This window comes from Solea solea, chromosome 4 (genome assembly GCF_958295425.1).
Source record: "Solea solea chromosome 4, fSolSol10.1, whole genome shotgun sequence".
In the NCBI taxonomy this organism is placed as follows: domain Eukaryota; kingdom Metazoa; phylum Chordata; class Actinopteri; order Pleuronectiformes; family Soleidae; genus Solea; species Solea solea.
The window spans coordinates 14751658-14777853 of record NC_081137.1 but is presented as its reverse complement, the minus strand read 5'-3'; the positions used below and the strand labels follow the sequence as shown (position 1 = coordinate 14777853).

General features: G+C 40.4%; 1 protein-coding gene across 2 annotated transcripts in view; it reads left to right on the top strand.

Moving 5' to 3' along the window:
- atp2a3 (ATPase sarcoplasmic/endoplasmic reticulum Ca2+ transporting 3) overlaps window positions 1–26196 on the top strand; it is a 50107-nt gene that overhangs the window by 11574 nt on the left and 12337 nt on the right. For both annotated transcript variants that reach the window (XM_058627103.1, XM_058627104.1), the window contains exons 2-9: window positions 1802–1819; window positions 2172–2254; window positions 9445–9549; window positions 10420–10558; window positions 18354–18434; window positions 18658–18743; window positions 19371–19835; window positions 24999–25087. In XM_058627103.1, the coding sequence (XP_058483086.1) occupies window positions 1802–1819; window positions 2172–2254; window positions 9445–9549; window positions 10420–10558; window positions 18354–18434; window positions 18658–18743; window positions 19371–19835; window positions 24999–25087 (1066 nt within the window). The remainder of the gene's footprint in view (window positions 1–1801; window positions 1820–2171; window positions 2255–9444; window positions 9550–10419; window positions 10559–18353; window positions 18435–18657; window positions 18744–19370; window positions 19836–24998; window positions 25088–26196) is intronic.

The following is a 26196-nucleotide window of genomic DNA, read 5'->3' as shown; positions in this document are numbered from 1 at the left end:
TGCTCGTCAGTCTCTGTGCTTTTAGAATGTGACTGATGTGTTTATCGGTGACTCACGTGTGGTGGGTGTCGTGTCCGGGTGATCAAACCAAAAGTGGCTCGCAGGCTCGGTTTGTCTTTAGATGGTAAAATAAAGACAAAGAAGACGAAAAGTGCAGAAAAGGAGCTGGGGCTGTTCCATCTTGGCTTTGTTTTTGTGGATGTTTATGCATGAACTGATGCAAAAAGAAATCGGCCTGTGCACTGACCACTGAGGCTGACAAATAAAGTGGAGCCGTAGAGAGACTGAGGCGGCAGCATGAATGTCAATGACCAGCGCAGGTTTGATCAAGGGAAAATGTCACCTGGACAAGCAAACAAAGGTTGGCTTCATTAGAAAAGTCATTTCACTGAGAGCCACGGACATCGATTATTTCCGTCCACCTTTCATCCGTTTTGGTTTCAGTTAATAGAAAGTGAAGCAACTTTGACCTTAATTTCTTTTCTCTCTTTTTTTTTTTTTAAATTCTTTGACCTTTTCATTTTTTGACTAATAGTTTAAACCCACGGTTCTTAAACTTTGGCACGTGGACCACCAGAGGTACGGGAGCGTCCTTTGGTTGTACTTGCAGGAAAATCCAGAGAGGAAATACTGTTGTACTGTATATACCAGGGTATGCTGAGGAATTATGACTCTCTCGCTTCATCTTAATCTAATTTGACTATACCAGTGTCTGAAGTGTATGTGAGGAAGAGGATGATGATGAGAGAGCTGTCTCATTGGGAGTAAATCTGCTTCCTGTCAAAAGTCTGTAGCTGACTTTGCTCGACCTATTTACACCGCTGTATTTTTAATGTTGGCGATTATGGGATGGATGAATTGAGATGTACATTGATATAATGCTGCACGTAACAATGGGGCAGATTTGAATGATAATTGTAGGCGTGCCAGGAAGACATCTTAAGTATTAATATTTATAACGATATCACAATCTTTAATCCAGTATGATGATACATCAAATGAAATATGTTTCGTAGTATAATTAGAATCTATAAACGTATCAAATAAGCATGTTTAAAAAGTACAATAGTTCCTTCTAAATTGTTCTTGGTTACTTTGGATGTGAAAGATTTGTTTTTTAATCAGTTTATGATATTCAGCGATATCAGAGGAAGTGTATTTTTCACTGTTGGATTACATAACAAATAGTTTGAATGTGAGAATGTATTTTGATCCTTGGCAAAGGAAACAATGTCCAATGTGCCGAACTAAAAAGCACATCTAAAGAGAGTTGATGCTAGTTTGGACTGAGATGTTAATGTTAATTTTAATAAACCCTCTCCGTACGTCTACGTCCTTATTTACAGAGAATGTTACAGGAGATCAACAATTGTACTATATGAATGTTCTTGGTTGAGTTATGAAGCTGTTTGTTCTTCCAGTGTCTGCACTGACAGTGTCATTATACCGCTAATTTAAAACTAGAGGCCCGAGGGAGGAGATTAAAACTCCCAGAATAAATAATCCATGCAGGATTATTTGTCTCGTCTCATATTTTACTGCTACATTGCTAGTTATTGGCTTCAGTAAATGACACTAACTCTGCTGTCTATATGAAAAACCATGTGCTGCTATACTATTTAATCATCATTTTCAAGCAGGACAGTTGTGTGTGTGTGTATATCTCAGACTGAGGCTAAAATGATCAAATGTACTAATGTCTTTTTGACTTTCTTTTCCAACCCCCGACCCCTTCTCTCTCTCTCTCTCTCCCTCCTGCCAATTTGATTCCTTTACAACTGGCTTGGTGTGACATCCACAGAGCTCCCAGCTGAAGAAGGTAAATATTGATTTTTCCACTGAGCTGCTGTCCTCCCTTTACTACCTGATTAAGAATCTTGAGCCAGGATCTTTTCTTCCTGTGGACTGAGGATTAAACTTTGGGAGTGTACACAGCGGCTTTACATACACACACACACACACACACACACGCACATGCACGCACATGCACACACCACTACTCCAGTGTCAATAGAGGGATTGTTTTGCTTTATGGCTGCAAATAATAAAAGAAAACTCATGTTAATACACCACATAGATAGTTTCCAACCATTTAAGTCCTTTAGGTCCTTCACGTTAGAAGATAAAAGCTTTAAATTAAGCTTGAAGTCATTTGTCTATGCATATTTCAGGCAAGTCCTTGTGGGAGTTGGTGGTGGAGCAATTCGAAGACCTCCTGGTCAGGATCCTGCTGCTCGCTGCCTGCGTCTCCTTCGTAAGTATCTCTTCTCAATATTGATTCTCAAATGAACCCTGAGGACTGGGTCAAACACACTTTGTTCCATGTTCTCTGAGAGCCACTTTGCACTTCCACGTGTGCGAACATGCCCGCAGTTCCCTTCATACTTAAACAAGCGAAACAGACTGTGTTCCACACATGCGTACCCGATCTCCGCGTTCCATTCCAGTGGCGGCAATTTCTCACCAGGAAATTGCCCTCATTTGAATTTCCTTATACCCTTCGAGAGCCGTTGGTACTCGGCGTATGACCTCGGGCAAGTTTCCATGGTTATCGTCTTATTTATTGTCTCTTTTGACCAAACGAAGAGTGCACCACCAGTTGGGGGCATGTGGCGTAATGGGCGTATGATAAATTTTAACGTCACACGCACCCTAATGGACCTCCATGCACACGCGGCCGTGGAAAGTATGACCCGGCCCTTCTGGGATTTGAGACCCAGATTGGACGTTGGCCTGGAAATTGCCACCGAATAAAATGCTCCATTAGATTTGGGCAACTCTCTTCCCCGAGCAAGGCTATTCAACCTGGTTTGTGGTCCCTTTTCATGTGGAAACTGTATTACAGGCTTTTCCAGTCAATGTTGATATAGTTTCAGTGAAAGGGAACAGGCACTTCAGCTAAATTAGGAAAAATAAAAACCATCAATCAAAAGTCCCTTTGCTGCAGTGCCTCACGCCGTGTGACCTTGGTTGTCGTTTGAAGGTGACAGAGGTCAAATCGGGTGGAGTGGGACAATCCTGACTGCTTTGCTAACTTTTCCATCAATTACGACGTGTCCCCGCGTCTCTCGGGATGAAGTTGCCGTCGCTATTTCAAAGAGCAGGAACATTGCTCTAAATATGTAATATGTAATGTGTTTTAAGTGCAGGCCTGGGCCATAACTGCAGGACTTGTAGAGTGTGCACTCACTTTTCCCTCATGTAAATCAGGCCTGCCTGGTTGTTTATAGTGGAACATGCTTCCTGTTCCACTGCTGCGCGGATGCTAATGCCACACGATGTCATCCCTCCTCCTCCTAAGTGTCAGCGCAGTAACGACGAGTCACGTTTCCACCTCGTGACCCGGCGCTGCATCCATAAAACTCTCTGGTACTAACAGTCACTTCTAGAAATGTTAAAGTTCTCATAATTATTGCAAAAGACCAAAATCGTGGAAAAATAAAGATAAAAATGACCGAGAGCATCTCAGTCCTGCAGAGAGCTCCCTAGGTGTAAATATATTCGATGTAAAGATGACTTTTATGAGGCTCCATAGTTTTTGAGGACAAAAAATGCTGTCATGAAGTTATTTATTATAACATTTGGGTGCCTCAGTCTTTCCTCTTGCTGTGTTCACACACACACACACACACATCTGCTGCTTGGCCTGCACTGCAACACTGGAGTAGAATTTTCCTCTGAAGATTGTTAAAACTTGGTTTCACGCTCGTGAAGTAAATGAGGTCACGTGAACTGTAAACATTTGTTGCCTTTTCTGGTTTATTTATTATTGCTCTGTGAGTTTACTCAGTGGTTTATGGTACATTTACAAACTACTTACTGGATAAGGAGCGGCCAACAATCGCAAAAGTCGATTGAAGGCTCAGTCGTTTCCTCCTCGTGAATATAAAACGCATCAAATACTAAAATCACCCCTCGTGGTGAATGAATGTGAACGGATAAATAAAATGACTCTCAGTCTCATGTCAAGGTGAGTGCACACAGCTTTTCAAAATAGTCTTTTACTTTCAGATTTCACAAGATTATATTGAAATGAAACTTTCATTTCATTAAACAGCTCGTCATAATTACACCGTGTCTTAACAGAGACTAAGATCTATAATTAGATTCTGTGCCTGATTACCTCTATGTTTCTTACTGTATTTATCAACCAGTTGCACCTACAGAAATGATACTCTATACTCAGCGAAACACCCACTCACTAAGGTAAAGTTTTTACTTACTTGTTTGCTTAGAATTACTCTGATGAACGCTTTCTGACTCCTTACTACAGATTTTTGGTAGGATTTAGCCAAATCTTATACACGGTATTGGTTCGAAAGGAGATATTCACTATTGTGTTGGTCCAGTACTTCTATTATTTTTATAAAAAACAAAGTTTAGTACCAATGTCATGTGACCAGAATGTGAGCGAGGACTTTATTCAACTTTATTCATTTAGTCAACTTTATTTCTAGATCACACATAAAAAAACAACAACCAAAGTGCTACAAAGATTTAAAGGCACAGCAAGAAGAAAGGAATAAAACATAAAATAAATAAAAATACAAGTAAAACAGTAAAGTAGTGACCTAATAGAATAGTAAAATGGTACAAACTACATAGAAGTGTCCAGGTTGACTATTTTTATCCTGAAGTGAAGGCCAAGGAGAAGATTTAAAGTGTTCAATGGTGGGGGCAGATGTAATTTCCATGGGTAACCCGTTCCAAAGTTTAGGGGCAGCTACAGAAAAGACCCGATCACCCTGGGTTTTTAGTCGGGAATTTGGCACATCTAAAAGCAGCCTGTTATTAGACCTCAGAGCTTGTGATGGAGCGTGAAGAAAAAGGTAAGCTGGTGCCAAACCATTAAGAGCTTTAAACACCAACAATAAAATTTTAATATCAATCCTAAAACGGAATAGGAAGCCAGTGGAGAGAGCGCAACACAGGTGTTCTATACATTCTATGATACTGTTAAAAGAAAAGAAAAGAAGGCAAACTGATGAGTGTAAATTTGTAAAAAAAAAAAAAAAAAAAAAAGACTATGGTATCAGGCTGTGATGTTGGTATCGGACATGATAAAGTGGACTCCATCACAATCCAGAGCTCATCTGATGATGAATTACTGTATATTTCTCAATAATCACCTTCAGTGTCGTCCTTATAAGTATTTGCTCGCTGCGCGTAGCCAGGCTAATCAGTGAATCATCATGTGGCTTTTATTCGGAACATATTCAAACTGAGATCATTTGCATCTCCTGTCTCGTTTGCATGACATGAGAGCAAAGGTTGTTGCAGGCGAAGACTTCGTCGACTTTGTAATATAACCATTCAGATATCCACTTTTTTATTTTAGCTGAGGCAATAAGCCGGCCCACACAGCAGCCACCTGAAACGATTGGTTCACTGCCTCGCTTTTTTAAATTTCGGGAAGAATGAGACCTGATATTTTATTTGTTTTTCCACCACATGGAGTTGGATTTCAAGCCTCCTTTTGTTTACAATGTACATTTTCAAAAGCTGACCTTATGATCAATTCGATATGTATAACATGTTTATTTTTCCATTTTACTGATAGCTGTTCCAATGTTCCAAAACCTTGGAGACGTTCAAAAATAATCACCGCCTGTCGGCATGTGTCCCGGCGTTCAGTTATGCATGTGAAGCTGTATGCAGAAGTTTATTATGGTGATGCCGCTTTGATTTCCAAACCCAGCAAGATTACAGGAAACGGGCAGTTAATTTTCCACCAAATTTCCCTCAATAATTTCCAAAAAAACCCCAAAGCAATCCCCGTCGCTCCATTTTCAGGGGAAAGAAGGAGTTAGGATTTCAGACTGTGTAAAGTGTCTCTTTGAAGTGCGCTTGTTAGAGGAGAGAGTGTTGCCCCGCAGTCTCGGCTCGGTCACGAAGAGAGATTTATCGTCCCAAATGATGGGGAGTGATGAGCTATCGATCCGGATTAGACTGCCACGGCTTATATGCTGCCGCTCAATGCTCTTTGGGGAATATGCTCTTTATATTATTTCGTATGATAAGCTCGCGGAATCATAAATTGATTTTCTCTTTTGTGTGGTGCCGTGGTTTAAGTTTCTGTACCTCAGTGGTGACGTGTGCAGAAGAAGAAGAGGAGCTGCTTTGTTGCACTGGGAGGTTTTTCTGTTAAGATCCTCTGAAGGTGCATTTTACTCCCTATTATAACACCATCAATGACACGCGCTTACCTCCATAATGTGCCTGCTATCTCTGTGGAAGGTGAAGGGCTGGGGATCAAACTTTTGTGGTATTGACCCAACTTCTCCTGTATCACCTTATCACAAAAAATCTAAGTCAAATTTTGATACCTAAGGAGTTCATGTCGTCAGTGTCGGTGAGCCTATAAGCATGTTTTGTTCAAAACTAGGGCTTCAACCATTAATTATTCGCCAAAATTGGATATGAACTATTTTATATTTTTCTAATAATTACAAGTTTTCACATATTCCAGCTTCTTAAATGTGATTATTTTATAGTGTCTTTGCTCCATATAACAAATAGTTATATTGGTTAGTTTGTCCACAAGCCAAAATTATTCAGACATTTTGCAAAGAAACAAATAATTAATCGAAAAAATAACCGACAGATGAGTCAATTCTGAAAATAACCATTAGTTGCAACCCTAGTTACAACAGATTTCATAAAATTGTCATCAGTATCAAATATGAATACTGTACATAACTTTTAGTCAATACCCAACCCTACTAGGGAGGTTGTTATTGGAGGTTAATTATTTAATCGAATAGTATTTTTTTTTTTAAACGTGAATATTCTTTGAATATGTTTTGTATGTGGACAAGACATTTAAGGATGTCATCATTTTGAGATTTGGGAAACAGTGATTGACACTGCTCCTTCATTGTTCTGTATTTTAAGCATGAAACCACTTCTCATCAGGTTAATCTTTAATAAGAATGAGTGTTCGTTGCTGCGCTAATTTGAGCCAGTTTTATGACCGGTCTGTGTGCACTGTGACAGTTCAACTCGACGATGACCTCAAACAGTTCAGAGAATTGTATGATCCGCTTGTTACTGGTTTGTTCACCGGCGTCCCCGATCTTTCTGAACTGGACTGTAATTATCAGGTTTCAGGTTGCAGGTGTAGGTGCAGTGCATGAGCTCTTAGTCCCGCCCCAACTCTTCAGAAAATGGTTGCTTCTGTTGTTTTCTTTCTTTAAAATAAAAAAGAAGAAAAACAACAACTTGCCATTGAGCAAAATACTCAAAGGCTTCAAAATGGGGATTCATAATGGGCCACTTCCAAAAACCAAAAGTATTGATGATAAAAAAAGTCCCTGCTCAATGTCAGGAAGTTCAGTTAGTAACGTTGTCACACACACACACTATTAAATTCCAGTGGACACTCATTTGCAGTTACCACTTAAACTTAACTGCACAGTGATATCAAATGTCCTTCCGTGTCCTTGAATTCATTTTTGTCTTGAAAGCTATTTAATATTTGGACTATATCCCAAAAGCTTGTCCCTGTCTCGCAGGTAAAAACCTGTAAGCAGATCCTTCTCACGCTGGTACCGTAGCTCGTGCTCACACTCTGGCAAACATCATTTCATCTGCACTGCACCACAGAATGAAGTCGCCCTCACAGAATCCTTTATGTAAATGCTCATTTGTGTGTGTGTGACTTTCCCACCATCCGAGAGCTGTGGTGTGCTGATGCAACCAGAACCGTGCTTCGTCAGAGTCGTCTCAACGATCCTGTTTTTCCAATGATCTAATATCCTGCTGGATTTTGTGGAATTTTATTGCCCTTGTCATTTTAGGGAGTGTATGTGTGTGTTTGTGTGTGTGTGTGTGGGTGTTTTTGAGCTTTTATTCTGAATTACCTTTTAAACGGGCCCTTTGTTTGGTGCATTTGTTCGTTCAATATTTGACTCTTTTGATAAGTCTATATTTTTGAAAGAGAATGGAATAACAGCCCAGCGAGCAAACAGAGCAATGCTGATTAGTGTTGCATAATTTTATGATGTTTGTTTTGAATGCCTGCAGCGACTGTTGTTCTGCAGTGTCTTGCTTTTGCAGTTCATCCAGTCTGAAATGTTTGCAGGCTTTATCGCTTTATTGGCTGCAGAGAAGAGGATTTTTTTTGGACCACAATGTAGTTAAATGTGCCTAAAATGATTTAAACTAAAGAGATAAAACCAGCTGCCTAAGGTCTGAGTATTAAAGCAAATATAGCTTTATTGAAATAAACAAATTTGTCCGTCAGCGATTTATTCACCTTTCAGTGACAGAAAGTGTGTATTGGCTGCCTTAGAGCTTTAAGCATGTACTTTAGTTAAGGGGTGTTGCTTCACGGTGGCACATCTCCTCTGCTATATTTCCTCTAGGGATGACTTCATAACACTTTTTTTGTGTCTGATACTAATATTATATCATTTTATTGAATTTTTACCAACACCAATATCAGTCCGATAGTCTTTTGCTGCTTTTAAACAACGACTTTTGTGCTGATCCATATACTACCAGTGTTGTAATGTAACAAAGTACAAATACTTTGTTCCTACAAAATTCACATATCTGTACTTCACTTTATTTATATTTCAAGCAACTTTTACTTTAGATACTTTTCCTCAAGTATCCTCTTTAGGTACTTTATACAAGACTGATACCGATACTGAGTATTAGATATAGATCCAGCTGCAACTAGCGATTATTTTCATGATCGATTAATCCGTCGATTATTTTCTCGATGAATCGTTTGGTCCATAAAATATCAGAAAACCTTAAAAAATATTGATGGGTGTTCGTCAAACCTGGAAATGATGATGTTCTCAAATGTCTTGTTTTGTCCACAAACCAAAATGATTAACTTTTAATGATTTCTTTGTTATCCAGAGCAAAGAAATGAAGAAAATACTCCCATTTAAGAAGCTAAAACAATCAGAAATCTGGTTTTAATCATGAAGAAAGCTTTGAACCGATTAATTGATTATGAAAATAGTTGTCGATTAATTTAGTAATTGATTAATAATCGATTATTGTAGGTATAGCCTTAACCTTATCATGCATAATTTCAACAGCAGCCTCCCGAGAAACAACGCAGCCAGAGCGCGAACAGCATCCTTACTGCTGTGCGCAGGCCGAGTGGAGGACTTCTTACACACTGCACCTTTTTAAATAATATCCAGTGTGACACAAATCAAAGTGGTGTCAGTGAAGGGGGTCCTTGAACTAACCTGACAGGCCTGTAAAAGCTCCATCAGCTATAGCAACACACACCACAGCCGCTGTCCAGATACCCTTTCAGTCTGGCTCTCCTTCTCCTGGGTTTTCCCGCACCACCATTCGAACGTTTTTCCTGCCAGACGTGTTTCACTGAAAGCTGTCTTTGAAAGTGTTTTATGAGTCGTCATGGGATTGAAGGAGTCACAGTATAATGTGTCTGTCTGCTGTATGTTCATGTAGGTGTTGGCTCTGTTTGAAGAAGGAGAGGAGACAACCACCGCCTTTGTCGAGCCTGTTGTTATTCTTCTTATCCTCATTGCCAACGCTGTTATTGGGGTCTGGCAGGTGAGATACACTCTTCCTCAATCCTGTGTCTATGTTTGCATTTGTGTAACATCTCTCTCCCTGTTGGTGTTCTCATGGTTACGAGGACACAGTCCACCAGGTGTTGGCAGGGTTCGCCTTGTCCAGCCGCTGCATTCATACTAACACTATAGTGTCAACATCTGTATGTGCACACAGCTCATTGCACTGGAATGAGGCTGTTGACAGTGGAACAGTCGGGTCAAAACCCTGGAGCTCCTGCAAAATACATGTCTTCCATTTGTTTTTATGAGTCGGAATCAGATGATAACCATTTCCCAATAAATACAGCAAACATGAAGGTGAAACATTGTACCCAAGAGATCAGACATTGAAAACAAAACACAACACATACAGTGTAACACTCTGTGAGAAACGGAAACTAAACAGAGATTTAGATGAAAGGATGAGGAAGAAAAGTGAGGCTAAACAATTAGATCAGGTCAGAATCTACTGTTAGTTACTTCTATACTGTATATGTATGTATATATATATATATATATATATCTTTGTACATATTTATGTGTGTACGTATATATGTATATGTGTGTATATATGTCTGTATATGTGTGTATATTTATATATGTATATACATATGTATATTTGTGTGTATATATATATATATATGTGTGTGTGTGTGTATGTATATATATATATATATATATATATATATATATATATATATATATATATATATATATATATATATATATATATATATATATATATATATATATACACGCAAGTGAATATTAGACTTAAGAAATGTTGCAGATCAGATTGTGATAACTGCTCCTCATCCTTTTCCTTACATCTTTTTTAACACATTGTCTTGCACGTCTGCGGTCACAGGAGCGCAACGCCGAGAGCGCCATCGAGGCCCTGAAAGAATATGAACCAGAGATGGGGAAAGTCTACCGCATGAACCGCAAGGCCGTGCAGAGGATCAAAGCCAGAGACATCGTCCCGGGAGACATAGTGGAGGTGGCAGGTAAGCTGCGTCTGCGCCCAGCGAGTCGCTTCCTGTCACTCACTTGGACTAATTTGTTTACCTTTTAGAGGATTCCCACTGCCTGTTTGCTTCCACTGCCACGCACAGAAACACACACTCGCACAACATTTGCCACCCATTCATGAGCCTGGAAACACTGCTGGAATATCTCAGACGAGATTACATAAGAGTCTTTTCTCTGGATGCTCAGGTGCCAGGGCTTTTATCCAGCTGTGTCTATTTGTGTGTGTGTGAGAAAGAGAGGTTCTGTGTAAGTGGTTGTGGTCACCCCTTGTATTTAAGGCACAGTTTAATTTTCCAGCTCGCTCCCCATCCCTTTGCTTTCCGTGCTCTCAGTCTCGCAACCTGGACACTGCTGGGTGTTTGTCAGCTCCTCATTCACTCACTCACACTCACTCCCCTACGTTACATGCATACAGTTCCCCTGCAGTAAACTCACCCACGTGTGGGCAGCCTCAGCTAAGAATAGTGTTGTGTAGTCACATCTGTGTATGCCAGAGTTAGTGCAAACACACACACACGCAGCACCAAGGAGATCACTGCACCGTAAACATCACCTGTTTTAGGAGAGCAATTTTCACCATTGCACGGTCGGTGATTCGCCTCAGACGAACGCGGTGATGTGTGGGGGGGGGAAAGAGGCAGGGAGCGCGAGAGATGGCAGCGTTCATTCATAAGCACAGCACAGCACAGCACAGCACAGCACGGATCATACACGCTGCGGCGCTTACACTGAAGCCTCGGCTTCATTTGTTTTCCAAATGAAATTAAAATCATCCGTTCAAGTAATGATGTCTCTGCACACTGGTGCCCAGAGGCACGGCGGAGTTTTTACATTTTATAAAATCAAATCAAACTCAAAATGATTTCGTGTGCCATTTACAATTTATTTTATTTGAGTCCATGAGGTTGTTCAGACCTCTTCTGGTACAAACACAGACTTTGTCAGGATCAAAGCCTGGTCCTAATGTGGCAAATTATTTCTATTTAAGTAGAGCTGAAATAATTAATCCACAACTATTTTGATCATCGATTAATCGGTTTGAAGGTTATTTCACGATTAAAACAAGATTTCCAATTGTTTAAGCTTCTTAAATGTGGATATTTTCTTCATTTTTTCTTTGCTCTGGATAACAAAAAAATCATTAAAAGTGAATCGTTTTGGTATGTGGACAAAACAAGACATTTGAGAACATCATCATTTCCAGGTCAACATTTTTTAAGGTTTTCTGATATTTTATGGACCAAACGATTCATCGACAGATTAATCCATTATGACAATAATCGTTAGTTGCAGCTCTATAATTAAGGTTAAGGTTCTTAATTCATTTATAAGTTACAAATACAATTAAAATGAGCCCCACGATGTAAGTAATCAATAAAATAAAAAAAACCTATAAAGAATGGTGTCAGAGAATGCTGAGGGAGTATCTCATTTATTATTAAAACACTCACTCTTCCTTTCAAAGGCTGATTCAAATTATTGCAGGAGTAAAAAAGCGGAAACCTCCAAATAAAAAGCAATAAAATATGAGATGCATAAAATATGTATAATAGTAAAAAATAGAAGACGAGGAGAATGATTTAATATGGAAAGAGTTGAAATGTCTCGCAGTTCCTCACAGCCCCAGAACTTAGTCATAAAGTGGAAAGCTGTGTTAAATAAATAAAACTCACAGTGAGATTGTATTCATTTTGGAGTGGGGTGTAATATTAGAAAACACACCAGTTTAATTGAAAATTATAATTGAAGGAGTCAATGAAAGAAGTGTAAAAAAAAAAAAGCACACTCAGCACAAGGTTAATGATTGACGTGACTGTATTTCCTCTCATTCTCCTCATTCCCCTGTGAGTGTTAATAATTAAGACAAGCTCTCTGATTTTTCAGCTTCTTACATGTGAATAGTGTCTTTGCGCCACATCACCAAGAAATCATTCAAACGGAATCATTTTAGGTCGTGGACAAAACGAGACATTCGAGAACATCATCATTTCCAGGTTTGGCAAACACTGATCAACAGTTTCCAACGACCAAACAAGTACTTGATTAACTGAGCAACTCATTGAGAGATCAATGGATTTGGAAAATCATCGTTAGTTGCGAAAAGACAGCGAAATATGTGTTTAATACAGTGAACAAATCCAGGGGACGCCATTTAATGTTTGTACATGTTTTATTTAAGATAAAAAGTTCCGGTTTCTGTCCGATTAGGGCGCTGTCCACACGGAAATGGGTTTAGGCCGATACGCATACTTTTATTTGCCGGAGAAGCATTCCCGGAGTGGGAAAATCTCAAACCGCCGGCCTCACGTTTCCGTGTAGACGGCAAATACGATACTTTAGGAAAACGGTGATGTCATAGTTCCATATTTCTTGCGCTGTCATTCATTGTCTTGAGCTTGTTTGACAGTTTCACCAACTATGAAAAGTAACTCAAGTCAGTCTGAAAAGACACCACTTTCTAGATATCTATCTAGATACAGGAGATGTTTCCTGAAACTACGCCGTCGTTTACATTTCGTGCCGTTTCCGTCTGGACGTGGCCTAAGAATTTGTTAGGCTCCATGGTCCTAACAAGGATAGGTTAGTGTGTGTGTCTGTGTGTGTGTGTGTGTGTGTGTGTTCGGTGTGACATGTAGCACTTCCCTGGAATGTGGGCTTGTTCCAGCCGGTGCCGAGACGCAGACAAGCCCACACAGGTAGACGCAAGCACCAAAAATGACTCCACTCAACCCCCTTCTGCCACCGCTACCGTCACCGTCAACAGCGGCAGCGTCGCCATGACGACGCTCCGTGCTGCTCGGCTCGTCTCTCCGCGGTGCTGAAGTTCACAAGAGGCTGAGGTTTAACGACACCTGTGATGACAGTGTGAATAATGGGGAGACAGATATGACTTTAAATGAAGCAGCTGCTGCTTGAATTAGGGATCGGGAAATGATTGTGGACGGTCAGCCAAAAAAAATCTTAAGAATGACCATATTTATATGTAGAGTAACATTTACATTTTAAATCGGGCATCTGCACAAGTTTGATTTATTAAGAAATCTAGGAAACTTCCCTTTAAAAGTCTCAACTTTGTTTACTTTATATGTACTTGTTGACTTTACTCATGGATTCATTCAAGTTTTCCAAAAAAAAACCAACTTTTGTTTTAGCACACATAATTTGTCGAAAGTGGTGAATTCAATGTTGGGCTAGACTTGAACCAATAACATTTTGTCTTAGAGGCTTGAAAACGTGATTTATGTATTTAGTATTTATTTAAGTGTCACCTTGGGAAGTGTACATTTTTCCTAGAGTTATTTTTAGACTTTAAAACAGATTTTTTTTTTTCCTCCAAATTACTGATTTCAAGATTTAATCTCAAGAAACCCAACTATTATGGTCACTTACAATACAATATTCACCGATCATCATATTGTCCCAATGTTTTTTGCACTCTTCATTTAGTTTAATTCATAATTGTCGCCCTTGTGCTGTATGTGGTGCAGCAGTTTGCAGAGCTTCTATTTTTGCATTGTGTGTGTGTGTGTGTGTGTGTGCGTGTGTGTGTGTGTGTGTGCGTGCGTGTAAGAAACGATCAGTTGAAGACGAGTCACTTATCGTGCACTGTCAAAGTTTATTTTAAGAGGAGGCTGCTTCATTTCTCTCAAATGTACGCAGTCGTATTTCCTCACGCTTCCTTTTTTGCCTGACATAACTTTGTTGCTAAGCAGTTTTTAAACAGCAGTAAACAGCTGAGGTAGCTCCTCCGCCACATGCTCCACTCACTGAGAAAGTATGTGTGTGTTTCAGTGATATTTCACACACACGCCTCTGACTGCAATGTGTACAGATGTTATGACAAAGAAAACAAATTAATATTATCCATTCCTACACCAAGTTTCCCAGGCTTTCCTGTGCTTCAGATTAGACGGCAGTTATTCCATGAGAAGTTTATGTTGCGGGGGTTGGGGGACAGAAACTGAATCCACCATCGGAAAAGGACTCTGTTAACCACTAGAGCCTTTGAGGAGAGAAAGGAACATAGATATATTTACTCAAGTTTCTGTGGCTGCTGTCTGCCGGCCTTTTTGTAGGTGCACTCCTGCAATGCCAGTTACGGCACATTTGTAATTTGCTCTTCAGCTGGAACTTTCCTGTTTGTTTGTAATGGACCGACAGCAGTGGTCAGGAACTAAGTGCAGTTTTCCCAAAATGGAAAGGGACAAACCAGCTGACTTCCTTTTGTGTTTATGATCCAATTTACTTTATTAGGTACAATGGTATCCTTTGAAGCCCTTTGATAATAAAACTTATGAAATAATTCTATGGAAGTACAATGTAACAATTTGCATATGTTGCACAATGGGTTGCAATGAAAAATGACTGTGTTGCACAGGTTTCAACATGTGATTGATCAATTACTTCTTCATGCCTTTGAAATATTAACTGCTATATTTAAACACATGGATGAAAACTTAAAATTATGCATTTTTTCCAATAGATTTGTATTTCTACTTTACAGTAAAGTAATAGTATAGTATTCAGTTCATTGTAGGGAAGTAATAGCATGGTAATAACATCTTATTTCTTTACTCATCATCAATTAATAACAATCGACAACTGAGGAAGTAACATGGTATTCCTGTAATAGTATCTCTTTATTACCATTATTCTTACTAAGCTGGATATTGTATGTATAATTAGGTATGGTATTATTAAAATATGACCTCCCTTTTTTATAAAATGATTGTCATACTATTACCACGTCGTACTGTACTGTACTGTACTGTCATGTGTCACCTTCATCTTTTAACAGTTGCAAGTAGTGAAGTTGCAGCGTGTAGATTAAAATCTGGGATTTCTCTTTAAAACATTGTTGTCATTGTTCAGATCGAGATCAGGGTGCGTTGGTGATGTCGGGCATTTCCAAACAAAGGTTGCTTATCTGCACTCAGCATCGCTGCATTGGAATTCATAGTTCTCCTCCAGCAGGTTGAGGGTGTCTGTGGGAGGCCGAGGCAGGTTGGAGTTTGTCGGTAGGCGTTTGAAAAGCCTCTCTTTTCTGCCCTGGGCCAGTCCTGCTACAGTGAACCTGTAGCCCCCAGCCGCCTCCCACACAAGCAAACACATTTCTCTCCCTCCACGGCCTCTCCCACTGTACTCCTCTCACAGCCCATGGGTGTCAAAGGGAGGAAGGTAGAGAAATATGGAAATGGGAGTGCAGCCTGCTCAGCGCTGCACGGCGCGGCCACTCCATTTGTCTCCGTCGCCGTCTCATTTCTCAGTTTCATCACATCTCAATTCCCCTCCAGTCTCAGACCATCGAGCTCATGTCAGAAGGAGATGATGGAGCTCAGAGAGAGACGGGGGGAAAAGAACAAGAAATAAACGGATCGTAGTGAAGACACTTTGAAAAGCTTTTCTTAGCTTTTTTTTTTATGATGAACATTTATGATAGATTCTGGAGCTGAATGACTTGAAAAATATTAATTAATATCAGATTTGTAATTTGGAGCAAATTCAACGTGATCTACCAAAATGGAACAATCATCAAAAGGTGTGATTTTCCCAAAAAGTAATAATACCAGATAAAATAATTCCAATCAGAATATGATGGCTAATTTTTGTAATCATTATCTGACATAGAAATAAGTAGATGAAAACCACTGACAATAGAGCAGGGGTGTTGAACTCAAATGAACCGAGTCTCGTCTGGTTAAGAGGGGACAAAGGTGGGAAAGGAACATCCGGGACAGTACGACCTTAAAATTATCACGCAACAAACATATTTATGATGATGTTTCGCTGAATTTCAAAGTAAAAGTGCTTGTTTTGATATGGAACGGCGTCTGCGTCACAATTATGACACATTTATGATGCAAAAGTCATCTGTTTATATCAAAAACAGAATTTTAACTTGCAAATACATTTAGTATTATAGTCGGATCACCTCAGTGTTTTTAAAGGAAGAGGAGGTCAGAGGTCATGTTTTCAAATAACAAGATATTAACCCTTAGTGCTCACACGGCACAGATCAATGCCACAGGCGGGAATAATACACAACGCTTATATTGAGTGTTTATAGGTCACGTCTTCAGGCTGTTGTTGAGTCAAAATCATGATTCATTTTTGCATATTTATAAAAAAAAAATTCAATTTCAAATTCCTTTCTTTTTGTTTTTATGAACAAAAAGAAAAGAAATGAATTTGAAATTGGTGTGTTTATATAGTTGGTGAAAATGAAAAAAAAAAAAAGCATATAAGACACTCTATACTGCACATTCTTATTGCCTCTGTATATACTGTACGTTTTAAGCATAGTAATAGAAAAAAGGAGCCAAAATGCTCTGTGTTCTAAGGGTTAAGTGTTGGGCCACATGTGGCCCACGAGCCACAAGTTTGACACCCCTGCAATAGAGGATAAACTCTGGGTTAGAAAAGCAGCTAATTACTGTGTGTGGTATTATGATTTCAGTTTGAAAACGGTTCAGCCCGAGTGGATTCCCAGGAAGTCTATATTGTGGTTGTGAACAGCAGTACTGATGACTTGGCGTGCGTTAGGATCACATGTCCCTCATATTAGAAACAACACAAGAATATTACGTCTTCCTTCAAGTGTCCGGAGTCATTTCCCTCACCGCTCTGAGCTGCTTTCATGAGAAAAAAAAAGATTTCCGGTCGATGTTAATTGTCCAGTTCTGACAAAGAAAAAGCAATAACAGTTTGTTCTCGGGGCATTAGAGGCTGAGCCAAGAAATATATCTGCATCAGTGCCGAGCCTTAATAAACAAACCATCAGACCAGAGTGGAGACAGTTTATAGCAGACTTCATCTGTAGTTTATGTAATTTGTGAGGAATTTGTGTATCAGGGGAACGCGGAGAGAGAGAGAGCTGCACAGAGCGAGGAGAGAACAAACAGGAGGTGAAATAATTGATCATTTCAAAATGGCAGAGTGACTCCATCAAGGCTGTATCGAGCTGCCGTTGCAGCGTGAACTCACTGTGGAGTCTTTGCTCAAGGATTTATTGTTAAACAGATGCTCAGTAGGGTGTGAGTGTTAACTGCCACGACACAAGCTGAAGGTCAAACGTATCCCGTCCTTGTCCTCTTTTCTCTCTTGTTTTCTTTATATTCTTTGTGTAAATGAGCAACTGCTGGATGTCCTTAGTGTGTCTTTTTTTTGTGTGACACTAATGTCTCTCTCTTGGGATTTCTGAGTGTCTCTGTGTCAGTCCTCGCTCTCTGCCATTCTACCACTTCAATGCAGGCTAAAAAAAAACAATTAGATGTAGTATAACCATGAACAATTAAATCATTAGTCAGAGTTAGAATTAAATAAGGTACTATTTTGATGGCTGAATAATCTGTGTGAGTGTTTCTTTAAAAGAAATAAATCTTTGGATTGGATTCTTCATCTGCAGTTGCTCCTCACGGTTTCTCACTAGACGTTTGCAGGTGAATTCACATAGAGTTAACATGGAGTAAAGTTTTTTTTACCAAACCTGTAAATGATGAATGTCTTATTATTCAGTTTTAATGATTTATTTGCTGTGCAGAGACAATAAACCTCAACTCACATTTAAGCTCTTATTTTTATTAAAAATGATTCCATTATAAAAGATTAATAATTGATTCATCGCCTACAGTACAGACATCACCAGATGATGACATGTTATATCATCAACTTGAGAGTTGTGGACTCTGAACCTTGTTCTACTCTAGCAAACTGTCTTATAATAATAATTTCATTTAATTTCTTTTGTGCATTGTCCCATTTGTTCATTAGTTGGTGACAAGGTGCCCGCTGACATCCGAGTGACCTCTATAAAGTCCACCACCCTGCGAGTGGATCAGTCCATTCTCACAGGTAACTCTCATCCCTCATCCCTGACTGAACAGGCTTTTCAAGGCGTTTATATGATTTATTGAGAAGATCGTCCTCAGGTTATGTAAAGAATTTAATATTTTTAATGTGATGATAGTTTCTACCCTCCAGGCTGTGCAGGTTACTGCTAAAACGTCTCATTACTGGTGTCACCCTTGCAGATCTAGTCGTGTTTACAGTTGTCTCGTTTTTTCCTTCTCTTCAGGGGAGTCGGTGTCTGTTATCAAACACACCGACCCTGTTCCTGACCCCAGAGCTGTCAACCAGGACAAAAAGAACATGCTGTTTTCCGTAAGCGCACCGCACACCGCTCACAACACTCTTTTTCATCTTCTGCCTTCATACCAAAAAAAAATAAAAAATCAATGGCAACACACTCGAACCTATAAATCTATAAATGAAAAAAGCTGTAAAACACTGAAACTGCAAATGACTTTTAGACACATAATTAAACACTGGTGCTATAGAGATTTATGTCTCGTGTTTAGACATATATCTGATTTTTAGAGAGTTTAGAAAGTGACCTTGGTCAGAGGAATGGTCTTCACACGAAAGAAACTGAATTTGTGTTTTAAAGCCTCCTAAATCCAGAGGTTCTGAGGTGTCTCCTGCAATCAGGATCCTAATGGACTGTACCAGCTGTCAATCACACTGGTGGTTAGCATCTGTTTTCCTCAAAATTGTTATTTTCTACAGCAGGAAACTAGCAATTGAGACCATGAACTCCTCAGGAAAATGTTTACTAATGTTATAGATTAAGCGAGAAGTAGGCTAATTTTTACATCTTAATTCCAACTTTGCAACCAGCAGTCAGCAGTATATATAGATATATAGATATATATCTTTTGTGTTCACTATAAAGACGTTTATGCTTTGCTTTCTTGTTTTCCTATCGCTCTTTTTTTTATTCCCTTTTAGGGCACCAACATTGCTTCAGGTCGCGCCATAGGCGTCGTCATCGCTACCGGCGTCAACACCGAGATCGGCAAGATCCGAAACCAGATGGCGGCCACAGAGCAGGAGAGGACGCCACTGCAGCAGAAGCTGGACGAGTTTGGACAGCAGCTCTCCAAGGTCATCTCCCTGGTGTGTGTCGCGGTGTGGGTCATCAACATCGGCCACTTCGGAGACCCCGTCCACGGCGGCTCCTGGGTCAGAGGGGCTATTTACTACTTTAAGATTGCCGTGGCTCTGGCTGTGGCCGCCATCCCCGAGGGCCTGCCCGCTGTCATCACCACCTGCCTGGCTCTCGGCACACGTCGCATGGCCAAGAAGAACGCCATCGTTCGCAGCCTGCCCTCCGTGGAGACCCTCGGCTGCACCTCAGTCATCTGCTCTGATAAGACGGGCACTCTCACCACCAACCAGATGTCTGTGTGCAGAGTAAGTAGCAACCAGGAAATTAAAACGAATATTATTGGATGCAAGCAGGAAGTAATAGTTGAATTTCCTCATTTGATTGACACTTCTGAGAAATCGTGCAGGAACTCCCTTCTGAAAAAAGGGCTGCGGAGGTGATTTCTACAAAGAATTTGCTTTTCATTATTCACAGTCCATCCATCTTTGAGATTTTCCCCCTTGGTGTGTGTTTTTTTTATTTATTTTTTTCTTCTTTTTACGCAAGTGGAGCTTAAAGAAGGATGGAAAATCCTCGTTGGCCTCCCTTCTACTTTTTGACAGGTGTGAGATAGCTGCTGCTGCTGCTGCTGCTGCTGCTGCTGGTGGAGGAGTAGTACAGCCTGGCATGACCCAGCAGCACCTACAGCTCTACAGTACACAGCCTCACACACACACACACACACACACACACACACACTTGGCAAAGGTTTCCTAAATGTCACACTGCCTAAATAAACAGCACACAGGGATCCGTGTCCTGAACTGTACTCGAGGGTGGTTCACTATACCTAATGTTTATATTAGACCTTAAGCGCACAGAGCTGTTATCCACAGGTATTCATGAATGCTCTGTTGCACGAAGCAGCCTCACCCTTTTCCTTTGTGTCTGTATGTGTGTGTGGCTCTCGAGCAGTCTTTGCTTCAAGCACAGGGTAAATGCCAGTGCCTCTGTTTGTCTTGGCTCCTGTGAGGGGCCCTAACCTCACGCACAAACACACACACACACACACACACATTTGGGATGAGCTAATAAGATGCTACTCTGTATCTGTATTGGTCCCATACGAGTCAGAATCACTGTAAAACATAGGAAAAGGGAAAAATCTGATATGATCCAAAAAAACAAACGCAGCGGCAAAGGCTTTTTAAACGGAGTCATGTTGTGAGCTCGTCTTTATGGGAGCAGAATATTTGTTACTTAGATTTAGTTATGGTTTTGAAATAGTTCATTATGGCTTAATGGTAAATGCATCAGCACGAAGATGTAAAATGACAATATCAGAGGGGTAATCGGTATCTGTAGATACTCAGGGTTTCATATTTGGTATCAGGCCGTCCATACACACACACACACATACACACAATCTCAATAACCACTTCTCATCTTGCAGTTCAAGTCTCAATATCAGCTTTTGATCTCAAAGATACTAGACAGTAGAGATGGGACGCGATGTGCTTTTGTCACAGTTCGATTGTATCATGACACTCTGGTGCAGATTACATTTGATAGTATTGATAATTGCAATTTTATTTTCCTCCTTGAACCAAAATTAAATGATACTGTATATTCCTTGAGACAATAAGCCACAGGTAGAATTTACAAAATGGACACATTGCATATCATATAAGTTTTTTTTTTAGCTTTGCCTATTCAGTGTTTCTTCATCTCATACTTTCTTAGTCTACTTTTAGCTGTTTAACTTGATAAAGCCGTTTCAATTCATTGATTTGAGTATAATTTTTTTATGCATTCTTTCCTCCGCCCTTACTAGAGTGTGCATTTAGGGCTAAGAAATAATGCGGTGTTGGAATTGATACCATCACATTTAGATACCGTGTCTAATTACTGAATTTGATTTGATACAATCAATTGGAATCTGGACAGCTGATAGTTATTCAAATCGTACGCGATTGATCTAACGGTGCGAGAGTGCACTTATCATTCAGCCTCATTTTCAAGTCCACTGTAGGTGTTTTTATAGGACGTGAAAGGAAAACCTGAGTCGCACAGCAATCAGCTGCAGTTGAAAATAACACATTTAGAAAAGGTGATAGATGATAATTCCCAAAGGTATTTGTTTTTAGGCCTTGAAACGGATTGAAGTTCTCTCTCCTCAACAATAAACCAGTCTGTAGCCACCATGCACAGGCAGTAATGATGACAATAACAATGAGTGACGAGTGTGAATCATCAGTCTTTTGCACTCAGACTTGATTTACTGTGATGAGGAGAACCAGGAAATAAAAATACTGTGTGCAAGTCCCTCTGACGCTCTGTTTTTGAAATGTGGTTTTTAATGAAGCCCGTGCTGCAGAATCCTAATGCCCTCGTCATAGAAAGGCCCCTCCCTCTCCTCTCAGAGATGACGTGGAGCATCTGTGTGATGAATGCGTAGCAGCAGGGAGTTCCCTCTCGCAGGAACAACCCAGAGGAGTGATTTCACCGCACACCTCCCAGACAGCGGCAGAGCGAGGGAGGCGTTTTGACGTCGGTCAATATTGACCCTCTGCAACTCCCCAGCTCGCTGCACTCAGCTGTCTGGTGTGAGATAAGAGGGCACACATTGTCATGTTCTCAGTCACAAAAAAAGGATAAAAAAAATCCCACTTCCTCCTCGCTGTTTTTTTCAGCATGGTGTTTCCTGGAGATAATCCTTTTCCTGGTTGTTAAACTGGTGTTTCTTGTATGCTTGTGCAATGCCTTCTTTATGGGTTTTGTGCGTCATGTCGTAATGCACACAACATGAATGTTTGCCCAGGCTTATCCATCTGTGCTTATTCTTGGACTGTGGCCCTGATAGGACCCCATGCTTTTCCTCGGGGTATCCCCATATGCACAGGATTTCCAGGGATTCCCTCCTGAATCCTGACTTTTTTTTCCTTTCACATACATGGACACACACACACACACACACACACACACTCACTCCCATTGAAACCACTCATCCCCACATCAGCTCAGAGGAAGGGAGTAGAGGAATATAACTTGTGCCAGCACCACTGAGTCACATGGATCACACTTGTGCCTTGTTTCCTTGGAGACCACACCATATCTGATCGTGAGGGAAAACTGACCAGGGAGGAGAAAACAACCTGATTTTATTCCTCAAGCTCTGCTTCGTGTGCTTCGTCTCTCAGTAGTCATCGCTCACAAGATTTTAGAACAGAGACCTTTGTGAAAGCAAAAATTGAGCAGAAGGCTGAGGCTATTTACAGATCCTTAAAGGGACATACATATTCTATTGATATGAAACTTGATATTCTTTTTTTTTTTATGCTAGCAAGAGGTGAATCTGACTGTGAGGACCATAGAAGCAGCCTAGAAGCACATCAGACTTAAGTAATTATCCAGTGGCTCAGCAGAGGGTGCTGTACGCACAGCTTGACCTTAGATCCACTTTGAAATCCCTCCACTGTCAGAAATAAACAGTGACGTTATGTTGTTTTTTCTTTATCTTATATAGTGTGTGACATAATATTCATTTGATTTTGGAAAACGTGGCAGCTTTAAGAGTCAATCAAGTGAAATCAACCTAATTTCTTATAGACTTCCATACAAATTGACTTGCAGCCAGTAGATTCGCCCCGTTGGACATTTAAGACCATCATGCACTTCTACTTTCCAGTACCCGGACACTACTTCCTTTTATATATTCTGTTTATGAACAGTGTGATATGACTTTGTCAGTTTTATGATATTCATAATTAGCTCTGCTGGACTTGATGACACCACTGTTTAGTAGTGGCACGGCAACTAGCGTTCGATAAGACATATTTATTATTATTTAAGGGTCGCAATAAAACAATAACACTGATACTGAGGCTATTTTGAGTTTGTTGGTAGTGTTTTTTTTAATGGCAGCTGGCAGGTGACAGTCATCACTGAGCTACGGAGTTTGCCCAGTTTGACCATCTGTGAAGAGTTTCTGTTAGATTAGGCTTGGATTCATTTGAGACTCGGTATGTTGCTGACTATGTGAGAGGCTGCTGACCTGTCCGGCTCAGTTTTTGGCACGTGCACAAATGTTAAAAGTTGCATGTTCTCACCAAAATCTCTAATGTCACAACATGACGTGAGTTTGATTTATTACTGTGTTTCGTCTCGTCCAAACTCAAACACCAAAGCAGGAGAGTAAATGTGGTATGACACAGCCGCAGCACTCACTCAACTAAGACGCTTAAGCGTACATTTAAAGGCTTGTATGCTACAGGGAGCACAGCTGCCACACATCTCAAGCCTCCCATTGATTTTGTGTTTCTTTTTAAATTAATGGCCGCTGTTCAGTCATTCACACACACACACACACACACACACACACACATTTACTGACAGACGAATGGAGGAGTAAACCAAGTTTAACGGAATAGCTGCTTCATTAATTCTTTAATCAGCTGGACTTAATAGACTCTCCAGTCAAGGTTAGAGGGTTGCTTTCCTCTCTGTGGATGTGTGTGTTTTCTCAACCTAAAGGTCAAGTTATTTTATAAAGTGAATATTGAAAAGGGAACGGAGATCAAGGGCGGTCTGTTGGTCTGTTTTGAATTTCTCTGTTTAAAAAGGTGTTTGAGTGTCTCAATCGTATAATCCACCCGCCACAGGCTCCACTCCTTTTCCCTCCTCGAGCACGTCATAAATCGCACGGGGAATTTCAGGCAGATTTGCCAACCGAGCAAATCTTTGGACAGCTCTGGGACTCCCGCTTTCTCCGACTCGCGTTTTGTTTTTCCGCAGCTGACTGGAGCGTGCAGAGCAGTGTGCGCGTGACCGACGGAGCTCTTGCAGTGTGTCGAGGCGAGCGGTGATTGAGGCTCACGTGTTGCGTATGTGTTTGGAAACATGTGGGGAAGAGGAGGCAGCACAGTGACTGCTGCAGTACAGTACCTGCTCTCCTCCAGGTTTTCCTCCCGTCACGATGAGCTCCATCGTCTCCGGAGACCATTTTTTCCAGTCTACAAAGTACTTCCTGTCCACAGCTGTTATTTGATTTCCATAATGACATAGAATGTTTAATGTATCCGCAGCAGGTCAAGGAGTGAGGCACGAGTAATTGGCCCTTGTTCCGCGGTATCCTGCCTCTTAGCTTTTACTCACACTAACGCAGCTTTCATTGTTTTGTTTGAAGTATGTTTTGGTGGTGAAGTGGCCATAAATCAACTGTTCAATATGTGCCAACAGCACCACTACAGACAACATGAAGGCGCTAACCGCTCATTATGACACCTGTGAGGAGATTAAGGATTATAACACGCTGTCAGTTTATTATGAATGAAACCCATCATTACTCTCACGCAAATACGGTCACGTTCATCCACAGTATTGAGAGAGTGACTTATTACAGATGTAAAGACGTTGACCCATGCTTGCTGTTGAGCAGCCACAGTTCGGAATGACTAACTCTGTGTTTGTTTGCCTTCTCTCCTCTCCAGATGTTCGTCATAGACAAGGTTCAAGATTCAAACTGCACACTTCACGAGTTCTCCATAACTGGATCAACGTACGCCCCCGAGGGACAAATGTAAGTACGACTGTTGAGAAAAAACGTGTTCCTTTTTTATCCAGGAACATGTGTTCACCTTTATTGCCGTATCAAATGAAAAGGATGTGTGTGTGTCTCTCTGCAAACCTTTTACCCCGTGTGTTTCACAGTGAAATCAAAGTCCCTCTGAGCTTTTATCTTGAAATACGAGACATAACAAGCTGTGATGTGGTTTCGTCTGCCATGATGTTACATCACTTACCAAGATTTCCCTTCGAAATGGGGAGAAACTTTTGAAAATGAAATGAGGAAAGAAAAAAAAAAACATTATTTTTATGGGACCCAAAGCAGCAGGAGAAAATTTACACTCAGTTTCTCAGACATCTTATTACAACACAAATCACAAATATGGGAGTCAGTTTTTTTTTCTTTTCTTAGACCTTCACTTTACTTACACTTTACCAAGTTCATTAAAACTGCATTTTTTTTTTCATATTAGAATTATTGCCAGGCGTAATTTTACTGAAATGTTCCACACGATTGAAATTTCCCTTTTTGCTGAATTAACTGAAAAGTCCATCGAGAAACTACAGCTCAAAATAAATCCTGTCACCTTGTTGCTAACCAAGATCAGGAGTTCCTTGCCTCCGCTGTATTCCCGCTGAATTAAACGTGCTCTGTTGTTTTTGCAATTGTTCAAGATTGAGTTAGAGCAGAACAAATGGATTCAAACTTGCCGTGTCGGAGGGATCTTTTTTTTTTTTTTCTTTTTTTTTATCTCTGCAAATATGCATCTGTGGGGGAATATAGGTAGGTGCGAGTCGTTATGTAGGAGAAGGATTTCTCCAGCTCGCTGTGTATGCATGTTGTTTATTTCGCTGTTTGTCGAGTGCAGCATTCTGACTCTGCATGAACCTGTCGATTTCATAACAGCAGAGTGTGGGTTATTGTGTGGGAGCTTCGATAGCAACCGTTGCAGTCTCTACTGGGAAGGGATCCATGGTTGTCATGCAATCAGCACTGCTCGTCCAGAAGACGCACACACGCACACACACACACACAAATACACTGTTTACTACTCTACGACCACTGTGCTGCTAGTTAACTACGGAAAGCTAAACAACTGTATGTCTCGCCTGCTCATAAAT